The sequence below is a fragment of the Etheostoma cragini genome, chromosome 11 (genome assembly GCF_013103735.1).
Source record: "Etheostoma cragini isolate CJK2018 chromosome 11, CSU_Ecrag_1.0, whole genome shotgun sequence".
NCBI lineage: Eukaryota > Metazoa > Chordata > Actinopteri > Perciformes > Percidae > Etheostoma > Etheostoma cragini.
Genome location: NC_048417.1, coordinates 17,000,612 through 17,025,840, shown reverse-complemented (window position 1 = coordinate 17,025,840; position 25,229 = coordinate 17,000,612). Strand labels below are relative to the sequence as shown.

At 40.5% G+C, this 25,229-nt stretch overlaps 1 protein-coding gene across 13 annotated transcripts in view; it reads right to left on the bottom strand.

Annotated features, from left to right (window-relative positions):
* dip2a (disco-interacting protein 2 homolog A) overlaps nucleotides 1–25,229 on the bottom strand; it is a 74,604-nt gene that overhangs the window by 9,423 nt on the left and 39,952 nt on the right. For 7 of the 13 annotated variants that reach the window (XM_034885528.1, XM_034885529.1, XM_034885531.1 and 4 more), the window contains 21 exons: nucleotides 23,203–23,274; nucleotides 18,830–18,949; nucleotides 18,621–18,740; nucleotides 14,928–15,197; nucleotides 12,076–12,213; nucleotides 10,793–10,834; nucleotides 8,449–8,568; nucleotides 7,238–7,435; nucleotides 6,907–6,998; nucleotides 6,357–6,467; nucleotides 5,300–5,423; nucleotides 5,109–5,218; nucleotides 4,864–4,966; nucleotides 4,232–4,296; nucleotides 3,684–3,777; nucleotides 2,928–3,047; nucleotides 2,625–2,739; nucleotides 1,791–1,930; nucleotides 1,238–1,374; nucleotides 1,011–1,091; nucleotides 53–180 (listed from right to left, as the gene is read on the bottom strand). In XM_034885528.1, coding sequence (XP_034741419.1) covers nucleotides 53–180; nucleotides 1,011–1,091; nucleotides 1,238–1,374; nucleotides 1,791–1,930; nucleotides 2,625–2,739; nucleotides 2,928–3,047; nucleotides 3,684–3,777; nucleotides 4,232–4,296; nucleotides 4,864–4,966; nucleotides 5,109–5,218; nucleotides 5,300–5,423; nucleotides 6,357–6,467; nucleotides 6,907–6,998; nucleotides 7,238–7,435; nucleotides 8,449–8,568; nucleotides 10,793–10,834; nucleotides 12,076–12,213; nucleotides 14,928–15,197; nucleotides 18,621–18,740; nucleotides 18,830–18,949; nucleotides 23,203–23,274 — 2,500 coding nt within the window. Of the gene's footprint in view, nucleotides 1–48; nucleotides 181–1,010; nucleotides 1,092–1,237; nucleotides 1,375–1,790; nucleotides 1,931–2,624; nucleotides 2,740–2,927; nucleotides 3,048–3,683; nucleotides 3,778–4,231; nucleotides 4,297–4,863; nucleotides 4,967–5,108; nucleotides 5,219–5,299; nucleotides 5,424–6,356; nucleotides 6,468–6,906; nucleotides 6,999–7,237; nucleotides 7,436–8,448; nucleotides 8,569–10,792; nucleotides 10,835–12,075; nucleotides 12,214–14,927; nucleotides 15,198–18,620; nucleotides 18,741–18,829; nucleotides 18,950–23,202; nucleotides 23,280–25,229 lie in introns of those variants that run through there. The other 6 variants (XM_034885533.1, XM_034885535.1, XM_034885534.1 and 3 more) reach the window with 4 other exon arrangements.

Genomic DNA, 25,229 nt, shown 5'->3' with positions numbered 1-25,229 from the left:
ACATACTCTCTATATGAGAGCTATGTAGAGAGGTGCAGAGTTTTTCTTTTACCTCCCCCTGTACACAAACTTCATGGGCTCCACTGCCAGTGCTGTGGCAACAACATCATCGGCATTGTGTCTCCGCCCACTGACCACCATCAGCCCATCCATCTTCCCCACTACAAACACAAGGTTGTCCTGGTGGGAAACACGAAGCACATACAGGACTGTTAGATGGATAGATCTTGACTTTTTCTCTAATCTAAAGTACAGTGCACATACATTTACATAAGAGTGCCACACGAAGTAATGGTACATTAGAAATTGTAGGCATCAAAAGACTTCTTAAAAAGTGAAATAACTCTGCTTTTAGCTCAGTAATGAAAAACATTACAATTTGTTGACTTATTATTAACCCTTTTTTATCCCCAATATTCTGATTCACTCATTGTGGTCTGGCCCTGGATGAATGTAGCTTGTGACAGATCTCATTGTAGGTCAGCTGTATGAAATATGTTGCTGATAAAAGTGTAAAAACAACGACAGTTGTTCATCTAAAAAAAGGTTTGTAACTACAGTACATACTACTGGAGAACAGACAGGTCTATGATTTATCCAGAGTAACTGGGATGTTGTTTCTGGAAAGACACCGAAGTTGAATTTCTTTGTTGAAATTATATTACAGCTGAAATGAGCTTTATTCCCCTCCTTTTTACTGAGGTCCCAGCAGAAGCCTCAGATGCACACTGTATATCTCAAACATACAACCCAAACTATTTGCATGGCTAGATACTCCTAAAGGTTCCAACTCTTTACCTGGGACAGGGGCACGCTGAGGGAATAAAAACATCTGAATGTCACAGATTGATGATTTAACACAATTAAAGTCTATTTGAGGTTTATGCCGTATGTCCTAAGTTAGCATGTGCTGTTAAAAACAACATGTAAAAACCATGTTTGAATAAATGCTATAAGACATCGACGTGAAGTGAAGGTAAACAACTGCATAGTAATAAGATTGAACATACGGGCCCCACAAAGCCCAGCAGTGAGGTCCTGGTAAATGGTCTGTCGCTGACAGGAATCCCAGATGATGTAACTGGAATGGTCTGCAAGCAGAAATAATACTGTTAAAAACACACGTTTGTAGATGAAGTACAAAATGTCCTATGCCTCTACTTATCACTCATACATGAGAAAGTACACGTAAGCATTTGCACTAATTTGCAAAAAGTTCCAGAAATAAGTCACTAACCTCAAAGATGTTCTTGGTCATGCCCGGGAGGCCGTAGTAAGCTACACCAGTGCTACCTGAGTTGACGCAGATCTCTCCAACCTCGTCTGTCTTACAGAGATAGGGTGTCCCCTCCACCCGTACCACACAAACCAGAGCTGCAGACGCATAATGATGACAGGAGGGTGGGACGTAAGATATATCATTTAAAGTAGATGTCTAAATTGGTCCATAGATTTCTGTTGAATTTCTTATTTCTTTACTTTTGAGGAAAAAGTTACGCGCTTTTCTAGTCTTAACGACTACTTAAAGCGCTTTTACATCATACAGGAAGCATTCACCATTCACACACATTCATACACTGTGGCCGAGCAATCAGCAGATGGAAATCAACAGATGCTTATGACGCCATTAAATAAGATAGTAAAAGCATAGGTAGTTTTTCTTTCCATTTATATCCTACAAAATCCTTTCTGATCATGTCCATTTTCTTGGGACACGCGATGGTGTCGTCTTCAGCATTTTACTCATTAACGGCAGCAAAAATATTAATAAGCAGCGCAATGTACTGTACCTCCAGGCATGACCTGTCCCACATCTTGCACTGTGAGGACAGAGAGTTTCTCCTCTGTGTCCACACGGATCACACTGTGGCTTAGCCCACCCATAGACAGCACCGCTTTCCCAGGAGGAGGAACACCCATTTCTGGAGGTCTTCAGGACATAGACATTATTGCAATTATACTCGTTATTAGGGAACACAGTGACACACATGGAAAGATTTGCAGTTCAATACATCTGTTTTTTTTTTTTTTTTTAAATAGAAGACTGAGCCATCCATTGCCTTAGTACATCTTTATTGCAGCAGTAGACACCTTAAAAATGTCTTATGCTGCACTGTAATTTTTATTCATGTGTTTTATGTGTCTATTTTTTTAACTGTCTATTCATGTGTTTTACCGGTTTTTAATGCTTATGATTTTTAACTGATTGTGTGTAAAGCACTTTGAATTGCCCTGTTGCTGAAATGTGCTATACAAATAAAGGTGCCTTGCCTTGCCTTGCCTAAAAAGAAAGCATATGGTTTTGGTGCAATATTGACGACCATGTGAAGCTGTGAGATAAAGAATTTGGATCCATTACAACATTTTTAGACTTTCATGTATTTATTTATATAACTCTAGCCATGTGTTTTTAGTCTGTCTGTCACCCTAATCCTTCTCCATGACTAAGCCCAGCGAAAAGCTGAGACATCCTATACTTCCTCTCCGTGTTAAAGATACAAATACAAATCTCCCTGGTCGTGCTGCAGAATCCAGCTAATGTTGCAAACACAGTGTGATTTAATAGCACAGTAAGTGTTGACAGGTTGTTATTGTTCCTACAGGGTGCAGTAAAGGCAGCTCACCTGCGGAGGGCGACAGTCATGGCTTCTGAAGAGCTGGCACATGGACAGATCACCTCAGGTCGCAGCCCACGTGCTTGAAACACGTTAAGGAAGGCGTCACAGGAGGATATCGACCCTGTGAAAACACACAAACACACACACACACACACACACACACACACACACACACACACACACACACACACATTCACACATACAAATCCAGTCAAACCAAACACAAACAACAAATCAATGACAATCTCTTGTGGTTTCCAGGTGATTATAAAGATTATTTATTGAATGAGAATCTGCAGGTGGACTGACATGGGTTAGCTCCGTCGGCTACGATGAGCATGCGCAGCGAGCTCAGGCTGATGTCTCTCTGTTCTCTCTGGGCAAGCAGAGACCAGTGCATGTCCCTCGACTTCACCACTGCAACCCGCGCTGTGCAAGGGGACACAAAGACAAAAGAGACAGGCTCACAATAGAGTCACCCAATCAACACCTCTGTCATTCAGCTTGACAGCCAATCACAGATAACCAAATCAGACAGCACTGTCTGACTCAGTTGCCAACAGGTGACTAAGCAAAGCTCAGAACAGAAAGGAGATGTATTTCTGCAGGGCACCAGGCCTCCAGTCCTCGACATCCACCAATCTAATACAACTGAACTAGAAATCAATAAGTCCAACAAACTATTGCTTTAATCCATGCTACCCTGTTAAGCGTGCAGTGAGAATCAAACGGTTCTAAGAAACACACTCCCTCCCTCTCGAAGTAAAACTTGGTCTTATTCAGCCTTACAGGCATTAAAACCAACAACAAAATGTTGGGTAAACTATCATTTCACCATCTAGCAAGCTACCAAAGTACATTATTGTGAATAAAATGTACTGTCATGTATGATACAATACACTATAATAAATACATGCTACATTTCCCATACTGAATAACAACAAACAAATGGGTTTACTCTACAATAAGATCAAATTAGATTTGTTTAGCCTGTATTAACGCCCTCTTCATAGGGCTGAGATGCAGCAAGCGGAGTAACACAGAAAAGTGACAATTGACCCTCACCTTTGTATGTGTGCACCTTCTGTATCCAGGAGAGGGGGTTGACTTTCATCAGGGAGTAAGGAATGCTAATCACGTGCATCCGATTCATGACACTCTGCCATGAAAACAGACGAGCATCGCATGAGCAAAAAAAATATATATATAAGTGTATCTTAACTACATTATGTCACTGTAAACAAGATGCAAGTTATGACAAGATTTGATCACTTAGTGCTGAAAGCATCAATAAATCATTGTTTCTGCTACTGTTGGGTCATTTTAGGAATTTAAACGTAGAAAGGTAAACGTAGCAGGAGATATATGGACTTTATATAAATTCCATGGCATGTTTGAAACCAGTACTGGGTTAGGTATGTGTTAGAAGACACAGAATGATGAGAAATCATCATCAGGAGCCTTTTAGTACGAATGTGTTTACAAATTGATAAAGTCCTCATAGAAGAAGGCAGTCGAATATTTCAGACATTTTATCAGCAAACTGAGTATGGATCTATTTTATTTCTAATAACCCTCCTATTAGCTTTGCCGGATGATTCAAGGCCACTCACAGTAAGAACACCATGCCATAATCCTGCTTCTCTCTTGAAGTCCAGGACGTTTGTTATGGTCTCACCTGCAAATAAAAGAAATGAGACATTTAATCTGACATTCCTATTCTTCACTAGAGCAATCACACATCATCGTATTGAACACAAGACAAGCTCTGAAATGAGGAGAACAGTACTGTAACATTATTAGTTCAGCCGCAAACTAAGTTTCCGAAACAGCCCAGGAAAGTTTTCTCAAGGCTGCTGGTGCAGTTAGGAGATATTTAGGGCAAAACCAGGACACTTGAGGAGTGAAGGTGCCCGGCCTTACAGTCTCAGAAACACAGCTGAGCAGCTGCATTTATCAAACTAGACTGTAATTACACTCTGATAGGATCTGTGAGCAAGCTAAAGGGTAAATTCTATTATATCATAAATTATAAAAAAAAGTTGCAGTATAAATAACAAGAAAACAACACAGCAATTCCAAAAGGGCCCAATGTATGCTTTTTGCTTGCATATTCCTACATTTTTATCTTTGCTAAATCTGGTTAAGTCCCTCTCTCTATTTCTCTCTTTAGCATATGCTACCACCACCAACTTGATGCCTTTCTCCACAGAGCAAAACGAAACATGCATAGTGCCTTCCTCACCTTCAGTGTAGCCGCAGGCCTGTGTAAGGGCGTGACAGTGAGCCAACATGACTGAATGGGACACTGTGATCCCCATGGTGCTGCCCTCCTTGCTGGTTTTATACTGGATGTTAGAAACATTGGAACAGTTACATAAAAAAAAGCCATGGATAATATGAAAAAGAAGAGTAACCAATGAATAGTAGCTACAAAATATAATCAATCAGTGTGTGCTTTATTTGTAATATCAATTAAACTACACTTACCTCTATATAGGCTATGTCATTACTGGCTTCCAGTATTGGAGGATGCCAGTCTTTTGGAGGCTTCACAACATGTTTTCCATCTGACACAAACCACAGCAACCGCGGCCAGCCTGCAGAGATGGAGACATTAAGTCAGTTCAAACCGAATGTAACTATACCAACACAGAGTCAAAATGAAAATAAAACTGTACCTTTGAAAGTGGCAACCTCCCCCGTTTGTGCTTTGGGCAAGCCTTTCTGACAAGCATCGGTGGTTAGTGCCAATGTGACGCCACAGCTGCCCAACAGAAAGCCAATCTGTTGACTTCCTGCATCCTGGGGGACCAAAGAGGATGAAAAACTGAAGTTCATTCTAGAAAAAACTTTGGCAAACAGTGTCTGTCACAAACAATCAACTATCAAGACACATCAGAACATGAAAGCTTTGTGGAAAGACGCGCTGAGAGAATTTGGGAATTCTAACAGAGAGAAAGAAGGAAGATGACTTAAGAAGAAACCTCAGAGCATCTTACATCAAAGAAGCAGCAGGTAAGAAAGCAGAGTGACGGCTAATCACTATTAAAAACTCTACCGCTGTGAATCAAAGCCCAATCGTAGCAGGAATGGAGGCCAAGATCTGATACGTACTCACTCATATTTGACTGGCTGTGCAAATTAGCTTACAGCTAGACTCGTGCTGAGCAAACCATGCTGTGCAGAAAAGAGGGGGGAAATGTGAGAGACTGGGTGGGAGCAAAAACAAAAAGGAAGAAAAAGGGGATAGAAAAATAAAGAACCTTGAAAAAGAGAGGCAGGAAAATGTGAGTTGGCAGAGCGAGCGAATGAGTTTCTGACTCCCGGTACTACATACATACATTAATTACTGCACAGCGTCATCCACCAGCATGCTTATGAAAGGCGAACAAGAACAGGCATGAATGTTTAGCCTGTGTAACAAATGTGGGTGAATCCGGTTTAGTTTTTGGCTCATAGATGTGCTGGAAACATAATACTCTTTAATTTAAACATTTGAAAGACAATGCTGCGGGTGGGGATGTAATCATGCAATGCATTACCAAGAAGGTAAACAGATATTCTGGGATGATGGAATAAATTGTACATATCTACATTTTAACTGTGCACAACTTTTAAGGGTCTCATTTATAGGTCAAATGTCCAGCAGGGGTCACTCCTACTCTTCACTGTCTATGTACAATCACACATATTAAAAATGTCCACAAATTCCCAGGAGATAGTATTTGCCTCTACCTTTCTGGTAAGTGGCACTTCGATAGGCACAGGTACCAGCTCTGCCAGGAGACAGCCGTAGAAGGCCACCATGAACATCACTGGGTCGTTGTTGGGGAAAACAAGTGCAACCTACAGGTGTAGCACACACACACACACACACACAATATGTTACGGTACAATGTTATGCAGTTCCTGCTTTAAGTCAAAGAAAAGAAGGCAAGGGATCTGAAACCAAACATGTGCTTCCTCTCTCAAGTAATGACATTATATTTTTAAAGAAATACCACAAACATGATAACTTATTGGTTAAAAAATGTGAGCACTGAGAAGCAGCCTTCTGTAAACAGAGATATCTAGATTTCACGTTGGCTGATATGATCTCCGTTTTAACTTCTTAGTTGTTGTTTTTTCAACCCGTTTCATTTTCAACACTTCATGTTTAGAGAAAGGCAGTCTTGCACATGCTGAATATCGTATTAGGAGCCTGAGCCAAATGCCTGAAATGCAACATGAATTGTCATATACAACTGACCACCATTGGACACCCTCATTTTATCTCATGACTTACTCTGTCTCCGGGCATGAGCAAAGGCTCATTTCTGGTGCTCAGCTTGTTAAGAAGAGTGTAAGCCAGTTTCTGACTGCGAGTCCATAGTTTACCTACAGAGGTGAAGATACAGTGTCAAATACTTTGCTTAACAACCCCAGCTCCACAAATCAATATGCAAACACACAACATAGCTGCAAATAACAGTAGATTACAAAATAAGGTATCTAGCAGGTACTTGTTTGTCCATTATTTACACTAAGAAAATCCACATGAATGGATGATAGGAGTTGATTTTTTTTTCCGTCTCCATTGTAAATTCCGGGCCAGTCATTTTCAGGTTGATACCTACCATAAGTGAGTGTGTAGACAGGTTTGCCAGCATTGTCGAGTGCCGTCAGACAGGGGCTCTTGGGCTGAGTGGTGCCCCATCGTTGTAAGGCTGCTGGCAAGGAAGGAGGCCAGTTGTTGACCACCCCAAGAGGCTCTCCTTCCAGGGGACTTGTGTGTTGGCCTTCTGGCTTTGGCTGGTTGGGATCTATCTGCTGGACTAAATGGGGAAAAGATGGGACATCAGTGTGAGGGTGGTTCAATGTATTTTGGCTGTGAATGACAAAGAAATGTTAAATTTGTCAATTATATACAACTCTTTTAATGTATGGGAAGGAGTGTGGGGATTGAAATACACTGATATGAGAGTGATGGAAGAGGAAAAGCTGGATGATTAAATGTGAGCTGAGAAACAAAGAGAAACCTGTGCCTTTCAATAAGCCGTATCTCCTTTTATCCTTGACTTTCCCTTCCTCCATGCACACTACTTGCTCTTTGGATTGACTTCCATCTCTCCATCACTATTCTCCCCACACACTCTCCTGAACTCTCTGGTTAGTGAAATTCAGAACTGCCTAGCTGGCAAGATGTCCACCTGGCAAGATGTCCACCGACAAATAAAACACCTCGATCAGGAACAAATAGTGTTAAGCCTGCTGCCATTTCAGCTGTGTTTTTCTGTTTGCACCAAGCAGACCATTGGGGCTTGCCATGCCAAAATTTCTGTGCCAGACTCAGGAAGCCTTGACAATGACCTGCTGATGTAGTACTATTCCTGCTGCTTATTAGTTTCCACAGTGTTTATTCAGCCTGGCAGAGTACCACCCAAAACCGTGATGGGCTGAATGAAATGGAGGAAATGGTTAGAGAGGGCTGGTCCACTGCTGTATGTGTGTGTGTATATTCCCAAATCACTCTCTTAGCACACCTGGTGGTCTCAGCTCCACCAAAAGATAACAACCCATGATCTAAAAGTGTACTTTGACTGTTTATTTGTATTAAATTAAATAACCAAAAATAAAGCTGATAACTCCACTGAAGGCGAAAAAGAAATTAGACGACATGTTAGTGGATGTGGCTGTCACACTAAGGAGCAGGAGTGTTTATTTTAAATAATCTTTTAACTGCTGAAGTGTTGAATCTGTATGCTGATCACACCACACAAAGACGGATGCTTTTTTCATGATTTATTTATTTAATAGAAGCAATGTAATTACTTCCAGGCCATCTTACCATCCAAAAGCTCCTCAAAGTCATCCACAAAGAACTCTCGTAATGGCGGTCGCTTTGGTCTCTTCAGAGTGTTGAGCAGCTGCTGGATTTTGGAGGAGACGCGACTGTTGACTGGTACACCTTCACAATGAGATTAGAGGGGATGAAAGGAAAAGGGCATATGTAGATGGAAAAGACATATGTAGACAAATGGATTGAAAGATGGATGAATTAAAGGAATGGATGAGAGGAGGAGAGATAAGAAAAGAAAAGAGAAAAGGTCAATGTTGTGCTCTAATGCGATAGAGGATAACCAGATCACATTGTAGCAAGACAACAAAAACAGTGGACGTCAAGCTCACAGGAGAGGCTGAAGGTTAAAGTCTTTCAGTCCAGATACTCTAGAATCACAACAAACCTCACAGGTTATAAATCAGAAAATGAGGAGCCATCTCGCCTGCTGCCTAGCAACAAATATGGCCTCCCTACAATACATAATTCATGAGGTGTCTCAAATTGTGTCTATTTCACATTCGGCAAATCAGATAATTCTCATCTAATGTGTGTGTTAAAATTGATGAACCAGAAGACAAATGCAATACTTAAAAAGCATAATCGCAGAGACATGGAGCTTTGTAAAAGACATAAAAACATGAATGAAGGAGCAGGCCAGGAGAGAAACAACAGACTAAAAATGAAAGGAGAGGTGTCTACTTATATTTCCCTCACATTTGAGACAGACTATAATCATCATCGGACATCATTTCCTCCATATGAATTCGTACTTAGTTTGGGAAGAGTGGTCTGTGTCAGACATTCCAGACAGCCACAGGAGACCAAGGCCACAGCTGCACCCAGCTTGCCTGATCTATCTTACTATATTAAGCCTGCCTCAGACAGACTCTTCTTCCCTAACGTAGGGACAGATGCACTTGGGAGTTGACGGTTCGGGGTCAGCTCTTCACCTTATGGGCCAATTAGAAAGTCCCAGACACACAAGAAAACCTTTTAGGGCCCTGAAACCCACACACTCAAGAGCCGTCTTTAATATCACTGCCAACCAGGACCCACCTGTGATGATGACTATAATTAGCATTTTCATGATTTCATAATGTATCCATCCACTGCATTTATGGAGCAAACACTGGCTGTTGTTTAATTTTATGGGGAAATGGCACACCGGGTGTTTGCACTAATATGTATATAAAATGAACAGAATATTATTTATCAACAAGCTAAGACCATAACAAAGATGAAGACAACGAACAAGGCTTGCTATCCTACATTTTTCTTATTGTATGCATGGAAAGATCAAAACCAACAATGTGTTAGTTCTGTGTTAGTCCATCTTCAAATATTTCTGACTTCCTTACCCTGTCTGTGGCTCTAAGTCCCAAGCATCTTTGTTCCTACTGAAGCCAAAGAAAACCAATTCAAAACGGTCTACAATACAGAGTTTAATTTTGAGTAAGTCATTTCCTAAAGCAGCTGGGCATTGTAGTTTTTAATCAAACGCTACTCAAAACAGAGAAATATTTGTTGGGGACTTTTTTTTACCACGGATCAACCAACATTTGGTGCTCTTGTGAGTTTGTAAAATCAATTGACTCAAAACAAGCTATGGTGCACATTTTTTATCATAATTGTTGTATTTTTGTAGAAATAATTAAAGGCTATGGGAAAGAGGAATAAGCTCCATCAGACTATGGATACACAGACAATACTTAATTAATATAATAATACTTATTAATTGTTGGTTTTGGCTTTTTCATGATATTTGTTGAGAAAAATGCATGACAGTATGCATGCTCCATCAAAACATACAGCGTCACTATCCAAGTCCAGATGGAACCAAAATGACCAGTTTTCTACACCCAACTATGTGTTGTTATTAACATGGCAGCAGTGCCAGACAGCTGCCATCAATGAACCCACTGTGTGGCTACAGGCTAACAGGCTTGTGTCACAGAGTGTAGCGAGTAACATAAACTGACAAGTCCTAGTGTCTCGGTGTGAGCGCAGAAACCAGTATGTCAACATGCTAATTATTCACAACCTCAAATGAATTGTTACACCTGTCATGGAAAAGGCCTTTTTTTAAACATTGTGCTTTGACATTTTGAAAAGCATATTGCCTTTGGCAACACACTCAACTACACACACACAGACAGACACACACACACACACACACACACAGCAATTGAATTCACTGTAGCTTTGCATTAACTTTTGGAAATTACAGTTTGGACAAGTGCTCGACTTGACAGTGGAGGCAAAGGCAGCAACACAAACAAACACAAATGAACACGCAGCAGAGTGCACACACAAAAGACTGCCATAGAGTTGGAAGAACAGTTATAAATACCATCCATTAAACTGAGGGATCCTTCACTTCTCCACTCACAGCCTGGAGGACAGACACATCAGGATGTCAATGAAACACTCCTGCTAACTTTTTCCGTTTGAAATGTGAACATGTTAATGTGATTGAGAAATCTACCAGCAGCCAAACGTAGATGAGAGTAGGTTTATAAAGCGCCAAGACACAGACTGTTGTTGTGGTACCATAACAACAAAGATAGGATTTCTTGCCATTAATACTATTTTTGTCTTTTTTTAATGACTAGTGTTAGAAAACTTGCATAGGCAGTGTGGGTTTGAAACATCTTGAACACCAAACAGCAAAACAGAAGGAACAAAAATGACACCGTTTACATCTTTTTAAAACTCCCTTCCCTTTTATGTGTCAGCAAGGTGGGCTGCTTTAGCATTTATTAGCAGGGAAAAACCCAGACAACGCACACATTCCTAAGGACAGATGATGGATGGCAGAAAGGTAATAGCTCGGCTGAAGTCGTGTTCCAGTTATGTGGCAGCTAGCCTATTAAATACATTGGACATTGCTTTAAAGGTACATTTCAGCTCTGATGTTGAATGAATGGAGATGTGTGACAGGAACTGTGCTTTTAGGGACTGCTCATTTTTGCCACCTATGATTATCATCTATGACAACTTTCTAAAGACAATAAAACATGTTCATCCTGAAACAAGTTTACATAATACCAGCAAAAACCCAGTTCAATTCATTTATATTTTATGCATCATAATGACAAATCCTCATGGTTTGATTTCACTGGTTACCCATCTCTACACTGCACAGCATCCATCAATATCTGTGATGGCCCATCTGGAATCTGCATACTTGACTATGCTGTTTGTAAGATGTATGATGTTTAGGTGCCTGTTATGTTTATGCACGGACTCACTAACGACATGACAAGAACAAAATCACCTCTGATGTGGTTTAAAAATCTGACTCAAAGAAGAATTTTATTAGCCTTTTTAGTACTCAAGTGAATTAAATCCTGTACAAATTATTAAATAAAATTATAAAATAGTGTGCTTTTATTAGTGTCAATGAGATATTAAGCGTCAAGGAAGAAACAGTTTTATGGGGAGCTGGAGAGCTGTAGTGTTACTATGGCAACACCAGAGGGTCAGTCAGCAGCTTGTGCCAGTCTGAAGGCAGACTGTAAAGACAGCAGGGGAGAAAGGGAGGTTACACTGTGTGTGTGTGTGTGTGTGTGTGTGTGTGTGTGTGTGTGTGTGTGTGTGTGTGTGTGTGTAAAAAAAAAAAAAAAAACTCACCATCTGCAGTCTCCATGACGCTGGTGTGATGGATGTAGCCCCGGGAAACGCCTCGCACCGAGGCCACCTGGGGCCGCTCCGCGTGAAGCGAGGAGCGTTCCGACAGCCCCGTCACATCGGGGGGTGCTGAGTGGTTATCTGTGATGAGTGGGGCATTGGGGGTTAAAAGGTCAAACGCCAGGCCTACTTTGGGCTATGGTTTTTAAATGAAAATCAACTTTCTGAGTCGGCAAACAAACTGATCTGATATTTCAATAATTGATTAATCGCTTTGAGAAATCTTTTATAAAAGAAAAGCTTCCAGCTTCTTATATGTGAATATTTTCTAGTTTTGTTATTCCTCCATGACAGTGAACAGAATAACTTTGAGTTGTGAACAAAACAAGATATTTGAGTTTTCTTGGGCTTTGAAAAACCTTTTTTTACAATATTCCTGACATTTTAAAACCAAACTAATCAAGAAAATACTGAAGAGTTTAATCCAAAACAAAAAATAATAGTTAGTTGCTGCCCTAATTGAGGGGCTAAAGCCTTTTTGTCATTTGCAAGTGAAGAGTGTTCAACTGCAGAATAGTGTGTTTTAACTAGGATTTCACGTTTTATCTGCATTTTTAACTACCTGCCAGGATAATGAATGAATGGTTTCTATTCATCATATATATTCCCCTTAGTGAGTAACAATGCTTTATATGCAGAGAAGTAGAGATCTTGTATTGATATCACCTCCAATACTGCCTATAACGTTGGTATCGGTATCGGAAGTACTGGAGTTTATGGACCAATCTGATGCTACATAATAAATCCCTCTAGCTCACCTGGCGGCTGCAGGTTTGAATCCTTTGCAGCGTGTCATCCCCCAACACTCTCTTCCCCTTTCATGCCTATCAACTGTAATAAAGGAAAAAATCCTCCAAAATAATCTTAAAAAAAGAATAAAGTCATAAAGAAACTCTACGTTAAAGTACTTTATTTAGGTTATTTTTCGGTTATAACTGACTGTCAAACTGGATAAAAAAAGAAAGTTCTGTGGCGTTCATTGTTTGAGTTCTGTTCATGTTTCACAAAGAGTTTAACCTGAGCCATACCGACAACAAAGCCAGAAATCCTATCACATCCATACAGGGACAGTAATATACAGCTGTTAAAACATAATAAAATATATGACACACTGGTATCGGATTAGTACTCGGTATCAGCCGATTCAAATTCAGGTAGCAGAATTGGTATCGGGAGACAAAAAAAATAGTATCGGACCATCTCTAATATTAAGATGTGTTTCTGATATTCATCCCCCTCATGTTTGTAAATGGGGTGAGAAAAACATTAGAAACACCTCTCAATATAATGTTCAACACCACTGCAAACTACAACCTCAATAATAAACATGTAGTTTAAACAAAACCTCCTTGACAGTGTCAATCAGTGTCAATTGATCATTATCTTTGTAAAAGCTGAATTTATGGCTGGTTTGTTGTATTGGATTGCATCAGATTTAACAGGTTTACTTGATAAAGTAAGAAGGAGTTTATGTCCTTTGGTATGGTGTGATGGGAACTGGGTTTAAATTGTAAACCTATTAACACTGAAGTGCTATGGTAACACAGTGTTGATGGAACAAAAACAAACTGCTCTAAATGATGGTTATAGAGAACAGAGGGCTGATGTTCCCTTCTAAAGAACCTAATAACTTAGACATGTACTGGATTAACTTAATATTTCATGTGCATAGAACAACTGTGGTTTTTCAAAACGTATGAAAGCATAGCCTACTAGTCATTTGGCTTGTGTGAAGTAAATGACAGACAGAACCGGCGTTTGAGGGGTCAAGGAACAGGATAATATAAGACATTTATTTACAACTCCCTTCAGCACCAGTCACTGTTGCTATTTTATGACAGCAACCTTGAGGGGAAACAAGCTGGACAGACATCCGACAGCACCATCCTAATAAGATATCATTCTACCAGCTGACACACACACACACTCGCACAGGCGCACACACACAAGCAAGACACCATCTCAATTTGCTTCTGAGTGATAAACGGATAGAGATGAATCCATTGAATCTCATTGACTAGCTTGTGACACTCAAATGGCAATGTGGAACGAGTAGCTTTGGCGTGGAAGTGGCTGTGAGCCCTTTTACATGACTGAATGACAGGGAGATGGCAGACGGAGACGAGTAATTAGAGAGACGTGAATTAAAACTCTGTTGCTGGTATTCCTTTGTCTTGCTTCATCAAGTGTTTTTTTGTTTCTGAAAGGGAGATAAGAATACGGCAGTAGCAGATGTGTAAGACCATGTGTCTGCTATTGAGCTACAGTTATGGAAAAACTGTTGAATGCAAAAAGCAAGATAATCTATCTGACAGACTGTGATTTATGTTTATATTTCAATCAGGCTTGTTAAAGGACTGTATGTAAATGAAGGCAATTCAACTTTTTGGGGGGCATTTTAGACTTTTATATGACGGAACAGCTGAAGACTGGAAAGTGGAGAGAGACGGGATGACATGCAGCAAAAGGCCACGGGTTGGACTCCAATCCGGGATGCTGCAGTGAAGACTGGTGAGCTACCAGTTTGCTCAAAGGCATACAAACTTAAATAAGGTTTCTTGCACGAGCACACTTGAACAGTGAGAACACAAAGAATAAAATAATTTAAAACTTCTAATACTGTTTCCATGCTTGGCATGAAAATGTTATATTCTAGTTCTTCAATACTTTCCTTTTTTCCTAGTTCAGCTAACTCACGGGATGAGGGCGCTGCATCAATTAAAAGGGAACAAGAACATACAGATGGACCAGCCGTGATGTGATGCTGTATGAGTGAGAATGAGTGTGTCACTGACCTAGCTGGGTGTGTGCCATAAGGTCGGACAGTGCGGTAGCTGCGGCGTTGGCGTTGAGAGCTGCGTGGGCAGTGGTGTTGGTGTTGGTGACAGATCTCCCTCCCGGGTGGGATGAGGTGGATGACGCGGAGGATGAGGTGGACGAACCCTGGATGACACGGTTAAACCAGTGCTCAACGGCTGGGTGGCCGTGGCCCTGGTAGGGTGTGGAGGTGGCCAGACGTCCCTGCCGGCGCAGCGAGCCCTCGTCTTCCGACGCTGAGGAGGTGTCTGTTTGACAGGTCAAGACAGGGCAGCATCATCAAGACAGGGCAGCATCACAACAGTGGGCAAAGACATGGGACGGACGAGTTAGATGATGCGCTGATGATATTATATATATTCAACTTATGCATACTGTATTGAAGAGAGTACATTTAAGCTTGTAGGGCAACCAGATGATTTCAATGGAGATGAAAGTTGTTAATCTGAGGAATGCTTGTCGGTGAATGTCTTATTGCTTCACTGCACGTATGTTGAATTACAGTCCTCAAAAATATGGATATTAATAAAATGTGTTTTTGTTTTGGTGTATTTATATATCACCTAACTGATGCTGATACTGCTGAAGCTGCTTGAATGTGTTACCTCAAAGAAATGGCATAAATACATACATTCGGTACTTGCATACAATTCATAGACAAACTGAAATAGCCTGACCAAATGTCCTATAAAATGTAGGTACAATATGTCTTGGACTTAAACCGTCACTGATGATTTTACTGTCTCTCCCTTGAGGCAGCTGTGAGCAGTTGGTCTAAGCAAAAATAGCCCAAACAAGAACAACTTTCAAAGCATGGCAAGGATCATTTAAAATGAATCCATTTCACTTCATCTGCCAAGCTCCCAGAAACATCTGTTCTTTCGACAGGATCACTGAAGTACACATACACAAGATGATGCCAGTCTGTGATATGTATTTTGCAATGAAAAGGCTACATGGGCTTAGACATCACCCACTTGAGAAAATGAACGGTTTTCAAAATCACCAAGAAAGATCACACTTCCCTACATTCATTATTAACGAAGAAAACAGCAACAACACAAAGTACAAAACTCATTTACACTCAAAATATTAAACCAGGCAGTGAACATCCAAAACAATGCCAAAAGCGTAATTTATGCTTCTGCGTTAAATCTAACCCGTGGCTACGTAAGTGGAAACGTGGAGACACGGACCCTACGCCGGACCCTATGCTGTAGCATAACGTGCACCTCTCAAATATTTTAACTACGTGTTGCCCCGCACTGGTTCTCCTTCTCCATAAACATCATGAGATTAAGGAGAAGGTTAACTTTTCCTGCTACAGATTCCCCACTGTGGTCAGTCTCACTATGACTCTAGAGTCAGTACTCGCTCCGAAGCTAATCACCGTCACACTTGCTCTACCACACACACACACAAACACAAATACAAACACACACACACACACACACACACACACACGCTGGCCCTGCTATTCTCTTAAGGAGATGGACGCACACACCAACACACAAGTACAAACTTCCGACCACTTCCGTAGGCTACGTTGAAAGCGCTGCGTGGAGCCTCCGCGGGCCCATAATTCACGCTTTAATGTTATGGAAAACCAAGTCCACTGAGAAGATGAGTGGGAGACATTTGCGTGCTGATGTTCTCTAAAGTAATAAGCCTTCATGCCATTCATCTGCTCCCCAATCACTCACAGAATGTATTTACAAGTCCATCAGTTGAGAAACTGTTAAAATCCTGGTTACCATCTCATGGCCTTACAGAGGCTGCCAGAGGAAGACTGGAGGAGGTTGGATTATAACAAGCTAGATTTTAATATATCTACAACCAGCAGACTTACGAGGGTTATCTCGCATTTATGATTCTGTTTGTTATTCCTTTGCATCTCTCCCAATCTCAGTAACCTTGTCATAGTTGCAGAGAGGGAGATAGAAAGAGGGGGTCAGAGAAAAAATGCAAAGTAGAAATAGAGAGATGGAAATAATGGGAAAGAAACTGAAAAAGACGTTTAGTCACAGATAAAGAGACAAAAACAAGATCAGATAGCAAAGAGTGAATCAGATAAAGACAGGCAGTGATGGTGGATTTGGAGGTATGGAGGGATATAAAAGAAGAAAAAAAAACTAAGCAGAGACTGATCTCACTTGTTCTTTCTCACCAATGAAATACTGTGTTCAAGCAAATAAAGACAAGTATATTAATAAAGCTATAACCTAGCAGGTAAATGCTTGAGGTTGTTTTTCCTGACGTTTTTCTACAGAAAATAAATTCCATCCAATTGGCTGAAGCAACATCGTAACGGTTGATGCCTGAAAGTGACAATCACTATATTGACAATATACAAATGGCATCCTACATATGGGAGCCTCCAGGTTCAATCTATGTTTCTTCTATATAGTTAGTATAAATAGAAAAACACTTTTGCTGATTACATTTTAATTTAAAATGCTAATGTCAGCATGCTAACGTGCTTACAGGGGCAATATTAACATGCTTGTGATTAGCACTTACATAATTCTTACCATGGTCATTATGACATTAGCTAATTTGCACTAAACACAGATGAGGTGTATGTGAATGTCATTCGTTTTGCAGACAAATAGAAAGTTTGACCTGACAATGACAGTAGCTGAAAAGTCGGGGCAACACAAAAGTGATCATAATTCATGAGAGGGACATGACTGTCTGAACCAAATTTCCATTGAGAAATTGTTGAGATGTTTCAGTCAAGAGTACAAATTGGATGGTGCTAGAGGAGGAGTCAGGAGATTACCAAACACAGTAGGTGTCACTTCACTAAATCCACTCATGAAAAACTTTTGCTAATGCAATCTCATGAAGTGTACCATCTTAAATCAAATCTCAGATGAAATGTTGAAATAGGTAACATAACAATGCCACTGTGTGCACTGCACATCAACACCAATAGCTCACTCAAAATGAGTGAAAACAAGCATAAAGGGGCCCCCTCCTTCTCCTGTTCAAACTCCAAAGTCTGAGCTCTTAATCCGTTTATTCACTCCACCACTGTGTCCTCTCTCTTTACCCAAGACATGAGGCTCTAAGGCCCCCCACCAAATAACCCTTAGACACCAATGTTAAAGCCACTGCAGTGTATGAGAGACTGGCAAGTTTTTTGTCATAAAATCTTGCACACATATCTTATTGACTAATTAAGTATTGAAGAATAATCATTTTCTTTGGGAATCATTGGGCAAAACTAACAATAAAAAAGGTCTTTTTGGTCATTAAAACTCAGACCAGAAAAAAAGCTGTAAAATGACATTGAGATGAACTGGCCCACACAACACAAATTGTTGTAAAAGCAGACAATAGGTCGACATTTTGAGACTATGTTAAAAATCTGATTATGCATCTATTACGCAACTCATGTGGGAAGCTCTGCCAGGGAACAGAACAATGACAACTGAGCCCTTTATAGTAAAAAAGAATGGACACATTCATCAAACTGCATATTTCTTTCCAGTAGCTAATGCTTGGAAACATCATCTTCCACCACTGGACACAACAGTGTGTCAGCATCCTACACTCCAATGCTCATGGGAGGAAATGTAAACAACCCAGTTTGGGCATAAACGTAGGCTGTGTGCGCACAAGATAAACCCTGCCCCACAGTGGGTTTACAAGAACAGAGGTCTCACCTGGCGGGGTGCATGTCTCAACGGAAGATTGAACTAACACAGATCGTCTCTTGGAGGGCATTGGCATTTTTCTTTCCTTGTACTTTGCCAAGGCTGCTTGGACGGCTTCTGTGTGTAAATCTAAGAGAACACATCAACACAGTTAGGCTACAGCATAAAAGAAAAAAACAGGCATTGAAAACTCTAAGGCAGTATGGAGACATAATTACCAGATCTGAAGCGTTCATCCCGGGTGTTGGCCGCCCGGGACTTGTTGTGTTTGGAACCTGGAAGAACAGCTTGGGAGGAGGCCTGGATTCTGTTGTCAATTTGCAGTGAAGGATCTACACCTTAAGGGAAACATGTCCAAAGCAAGGAGAGGACTTTTCATTACAGGACAGAAACCAAATCTATAACTTCCTCTAATGCTCAAAAGTAGAAATGTCACTTTTAGAAATATGTGCATATACACTCATTGCAAATATGTGCCTTGGACATAGAACAACATTTCTGGCCTGGATCAAGTATCCGCAAGCTTAATGGTAATCCCTACTTAGGCTGCTTTCTTCTAATACAGTAGCTTGGAGTTGAGAAACTCTTCCCTTGAATTAATCCAGCCTCTCTCGCAGCTTTCCAGCTGCCGTCCAGCTTTCCAAGGGAAGCAAATGCAAATTACACAGTACAATTACACTTTCTACCTCATAGAAAGGAGGTGATTAAGCAACCTTGAATGTCAAACAGACAACATCTTCATTCTACAACTAGAGCGTTTTAAAATGATCAAACACTCAAACTCTCTGTGCTCTGCATGACGCAGGCAGTGATTCATCCTTTCGCTTATGCAATTCTCATTTGAGCCTCATTAAGTAACTAGTGGTTAACATCAGAGCAGAAATCCAAGACTACTGCCTGAAGGAAGGTCGCAGCTCAATCTTTTTCTTCTACCATTGGCTTCAAATCTGCTCATGTTCTCATACTGCTGTATGTAAGATGTATACATACTTCAAATACATCAAATAATGTAAAATATGACTAAATGAGTTGAATCTTATCTTACTGTACATCACAAGTTTGATCCAGACGAACTTCCTAAACCAATAATTATTCTGCATATTTAAGATCTAAATGGACATATAAATTTGTACTGTCAATATGTAATATGAACAAACTAATTAAAGAAATTCATCTCCCATAATGTGGGATGTTTGTTGAGCAATGAAAGGCCTTAGCAGTTATTTTAGGCAGAGCTGAGGGACAACTTCACATACAATGGAACAGGAAGCCGTCAAAGGAACCTCATCTGTACTATAACTCAAAAATACATTTAACAGCTGTTTAAGGTAGATTTCTCCAGACAGTGGGACAATAAAGTTGAAAAGGATGCTTGATAAACAATACCAACTAGTACCATGTTTCAACAGCCTCCTGCTGGTTTCCGCCTGTACTTTGACTTATTCTGTGTCTAGTTGCTGATGCCTAAACACTAAATGTTTTATACTTACAGATATACATTAAAGCAGCAGCACAATAAATAACTAAATACATTTTTTTGTTTTGTTTTTGTGTATGTAAAGTAATGGAGCCCTTGGGGAGATGACAAACACTAACTTGAAACATCTTTAGCTCAGGTCCAAGCTGTAGACGTGTTATATAGGGAACACAGCCTGTCTTTGATTCCATTTTTTCCAATGAAACCTTCAAACTGGCTGCTAAAATATGCAGTGACAGAAACATGAACCCCTGCAGTTTCTCACATGCAAACTTGCTGAGTTTATTGGAACTCTCAACCAAGCCAGTGGCACCACTAGCACAAAACTCACCTCTGCAGACTTCTTGATATTTTGTTGTTGTTGTTTGATGCATACTACTTTGATGAATGAAACTTAGTTCAACTAAGTGATAATATTGAATAAATGAAAAAACATAACATCCTTTGTGGAAGCCAAATGTGAGTAAAACTATAGTCCCATTGTGGCATAAAAAGCATCTATGACCAGACTGTGGACAGCTTTGCTGCGATGTTGTAACCTTTTCTGACCAAATGAACCACACAGTGTGTCTGCCTTTGTAAGTATCCCTGTTTGAAAACAGCCTTTTGAGAACAGAGTCCTACCAAGCCACAATTTAGCCAGTTAGATCTAACACCTAGCTGGCCAGCCATCCAGCCATCAGCCCGCCTGGCTTTTCAGCGGCAGCTTAGTAGGGATCAGTGAGCTCCATACTGTCAGCAACTCTCAGACAGCAGCAGCAGCAGCAGCACACACAGACACACACACACACACACACAGACACACAGACACACACACACACACACACACACACACACACACACACAAACAAACACACTTCAAATAAATCTATTCAATAACATGAGTTTCAAATATTACACAAGATTAATTAAGACTGGAGGTGATTTAAGGACACATAATGCATTGAGTCTGACACACACACACACACACACACAATTCCCTGACCATGCATAGTCATATCAATATATGCTGGTCCCTTGTATCAATCTGACAGCCCAGTCACACACCAGCCTTTCCCAGCCTCCCGGAGGAAACAGGTCTATAAGAAACAAGCCAGGACACCAGACCCGGTTGCTGGGAAGAACGCACTTCAGAGACACACAGCACTAAGCCAATCAGAGACGTGCTCCATCACAGCAGATGTTGTTATTGGTTCACAGAGAACCCTGATGAATTGGTGGCTGACGACACAGGTGCTGTGTCTCACTTCCTAGAGAAGAAATACGCTTGGCTAATGCCCTGCGCCAGAAACACAATTGTATATTTGAATCCCACACATAAATAATTGATTGAAGTTACTTTGAAAGAACGGGGGATTTAAGCAACTGTATTCATAATCAGAAAATGGGAACTAGACATTTAAAAAATGATTCTTCACTCAAAACCCGTTAGGGCACACCTGTATTATCACCAAGGAGGTACAGATAACTGACATAAGCTTACATAAGCATGGCAACTTTTCCTTAATGTTTGACTCCCCAGTATTGTCAACAAAAGGAAAAGGAAATGAGTCCACTTGTTAATAGAATGTAACAATCTAGCCTTGTATCCTTACTTAGATGCACTTGGCACATAGTACAGTCCTAAGACAACAGTGAAATATAAGGGCAGTAAACCAGCCTATGGAATTTTGCATACAGCTTAGAAGCTCTCAGTCTACTGGTCTCCTATTTCAAATTCTGCAGCTGCTAAACCCTTACCCACTGATTTAATGTGCTGGATGGATATGTCATTAATTCCCAACACATCCATTCATCCTGCAGGAAGAATATCACCTACTCCAAAGCCCATCCCTATATCTAAAACTCCTTCAGGTGTTCAGGATCCAGACTGGGTGGATGTAACAATGAATGCCAGAAAGATTTCAGGAATAATGAAGCAAACAAGAGTAAAGAGAGCAAGAGAAAGTCTACAGAATGGAGGAGATTTATCCGCCCAAGCTAAATAACAGGCCTGCTAACTCCAGTGGAAAGCCTTGAGCGAGCAGCCCACAACAGACTGGTTTTCACTGAAGTTTAGTGTTCTGATGGCAGGCCAAACCAAAGACTGCCATGGACCCCGGTTAAAGGGCAGAGAAGCATGAAGCATACAGACAGCAACTCCTCTCTGGGATTCACCACAAACCACCTCAACCTTATAGTCTGCCTGACTGACTGGGCCTTAAAATACACTGAATTGACATATGAAGCCTCCCACACAGTCAAAAGTCATTCACAATATGTCGTGGCATACCGTTCAGTACCACTTCACGCCTTGCTATTTTTCTAAGCTAATACGTCTCTTCTCAAACACCCACAGTCTAACGCAGGATGACAGGCACAAATATGCACAAACTGCCAACTAAATGAACAAAACCTTCCTCTAAATAATTTGCATTCTGTAAGACCAAACATTATGAAAGCAGCCCACAACAGACTCAAAACTATAATGAGACCAAATCTAGACCAGTTTTTGTTCCAGCAGAATCACCTAATCTTCACAGTTACATTACAATGTGTCTTCCTTGCCTTGGTTGGTTAGCATCAATTGCTATATTATATTGTTGGCCCCTCCATACACTATGATATACGGCTGCTGCAGGGCCATCACATTATTAACAGCAGAAAGAGTCACAACCACTGTAAAAGAACAATCAAGGACAAAGAAGCAGACACACCATGTCTAACTACATGAATAAGGCTAAGTAAAGATGTGTAAAAAGCCTCCACAGTTTGCTTTATGACAACTTTATGACAGTCACTTATGGCGCGGTTATTAACAAATCCTCAATTTAAATTTGTTTTGGCTTTGCTTGTATATATATGTACACACACACACACACACACATATATATATATATATATATAGTATATATACACACACATATACACACAAACACATTCCCTCTCTTTCTTTTACAAATGTGCTGTATGAAAATAAAGCTACTCCTATAATCATCATTATTAAAATCATATGCTACTTCATTCTATTTGCTCTTGCAAAGACACTATGCTAACTACTATGCTAACAGGCAGCCAGAGCAAAGTAAAAACCTGTTCTGGACAGTACATTTCCTGCAGGCCTTTTTGTCTTACCTTGTATCTGTGGGATATACGGTGCCAACAGCTTGCCTCTTTTCTTCTCATAGCCCTTCTGAGTGATGTCCCCTGTACAGACAGAGACAGAGAAATACAGAGGAACAGACATACAGAGAGAGAAGAGGGGGGGGGGGATGAGTCATTAGCTCAGCCATGCCCTGGTGGTGGTTGGTGTGTGTGTGTGTGTGTGTGTGTGTGTGTGTGTGTGTGTATGTGTGTGTCAGGATCCCACTGCCAGGCTGATTACACTGCCAGCACAGGGCACCAGAGGTGGGTAGCATTAGCAGATAACCATGACTCTCTTACACACATACGCAGAAAGTGACATTGCAATTGTTAAATGTGTTTGCCAACAGATATGGAAGTGTGGCAAATTTCCTACTGAACACTTGAATCATAACATTGACAAGTCAAGAGGCATTTAAAAGATCATTTGTCTAGTGCGCCTGGAACATTTCCTCTCACAGTGTTTTTACCAGAAGTACAAATGCTGCTGATGTCAGCATGAACTGAATCTGCCTCAGTTGTCTCCCCACACATAATTAAAAGGCAATCTGTTAAATAAGACCTAGCTGCATGTACAAGCGTTTTCAAAGATGGAATTTAAGTAGAGCATATGAAGAAAGAGAAAAATGAGGGCGGATGGAGACAGAGAGATAGGGTGAAGGTATAACACAAGTAATATCATGGCTCTTTAGATGCAGCAGGGTACATAGCTTAACTGTCAATTGTTTCTAGACTTGGCAAGATGTAGAGTAGTGCTAGCAAGCATAACCCCATGTCAGTAGTAAGGATGTCGGTTGTGATGTCATTTGGATGGTGCCTCACATTCTGATGCTTGAACGTGGGAGACAACTTTAGAGGTGCTGATCTGCTATCAGAGTAAAGAGTATTCAACTATAGGCTTTACCGTGTGGTTATTTTATATAGACTATTTCTTGACTGAATTACCAGACAACATGCTATACTGTCATATATATTGTTATCAAGATAGAAAATGACCTATATCAGGATAGAAGATTTTAGCTGTATCACCCAGCCCTATTACTGACCAAATAAATAGACAAAGAAAAACTATAATAAAGTCACAATGTTATGTCCGTATCATCCTAATCTGACAAGAAAGAAAAAGCAATCCCCGACATCATGATACCCAACATAAAAATGATCCCAATCAGCATGATAAGGTATTCAGATATTACATTTGGGATAATGAGAAGACTGAAACTGGATCGGTATCCAACCATCGGCAGACTCAATGACTTGCGATATCAGAATTGGCCCTTTATTGACTTTTTCCAAGAAGACTTAATACAGCAAAATACAGTATATTTGTCAATTTGTGACACAAAAGCTTGTAACAGTGGAAGTATGTCACTAAACATGCCAAAAACTGTTGAAACAAATCCATGTCCATATGGGAACTGTTCAAAAGACAGATAAGTAGGTCACTGACTAGAGTGTGTTGGCTGCTTGTGATTGATTTGGGGATGTGAGTTGTAACTGTGTTTCTGCATATCAGACAGAGTGGGTTAAGGCTGCTGGGGTGGTGGCTTGCTCTTTCAAGGACTAAAGACATTGATTCACTGAGAGAGGGGTGACTGGCAGCACTTCTAGCACACAAACCTCAAAAATGTACATAACTATACTCCTATGTATGACCTCTCAAACAAGCTCCAACATCCCCTTAAGATGCCTTTTGGAAAACATGCCAGTCAAACAGCTGGGCTGGAAGGAGATTCAAAGTCAAATAGCCACTTGACATGAAGTATATGTCATGTTTTGGCATGAATCTAGAAATCCTCACAAAAGATTGCAGTGGTCAGATTTTCCAATAGTTGTTAACACTGGAATCCAATAAATAAGGATTACACTGTGTGATTTATGTTAATCTCTACTAGAGCCTGACCGATATCGGTGGGCCGATATTATCGGCCAATATTAGGCATTTCAACATTATCGGTATCTGCATTTATAACGGCCAATTTTAAATATATACATATATATACATATACATATATATA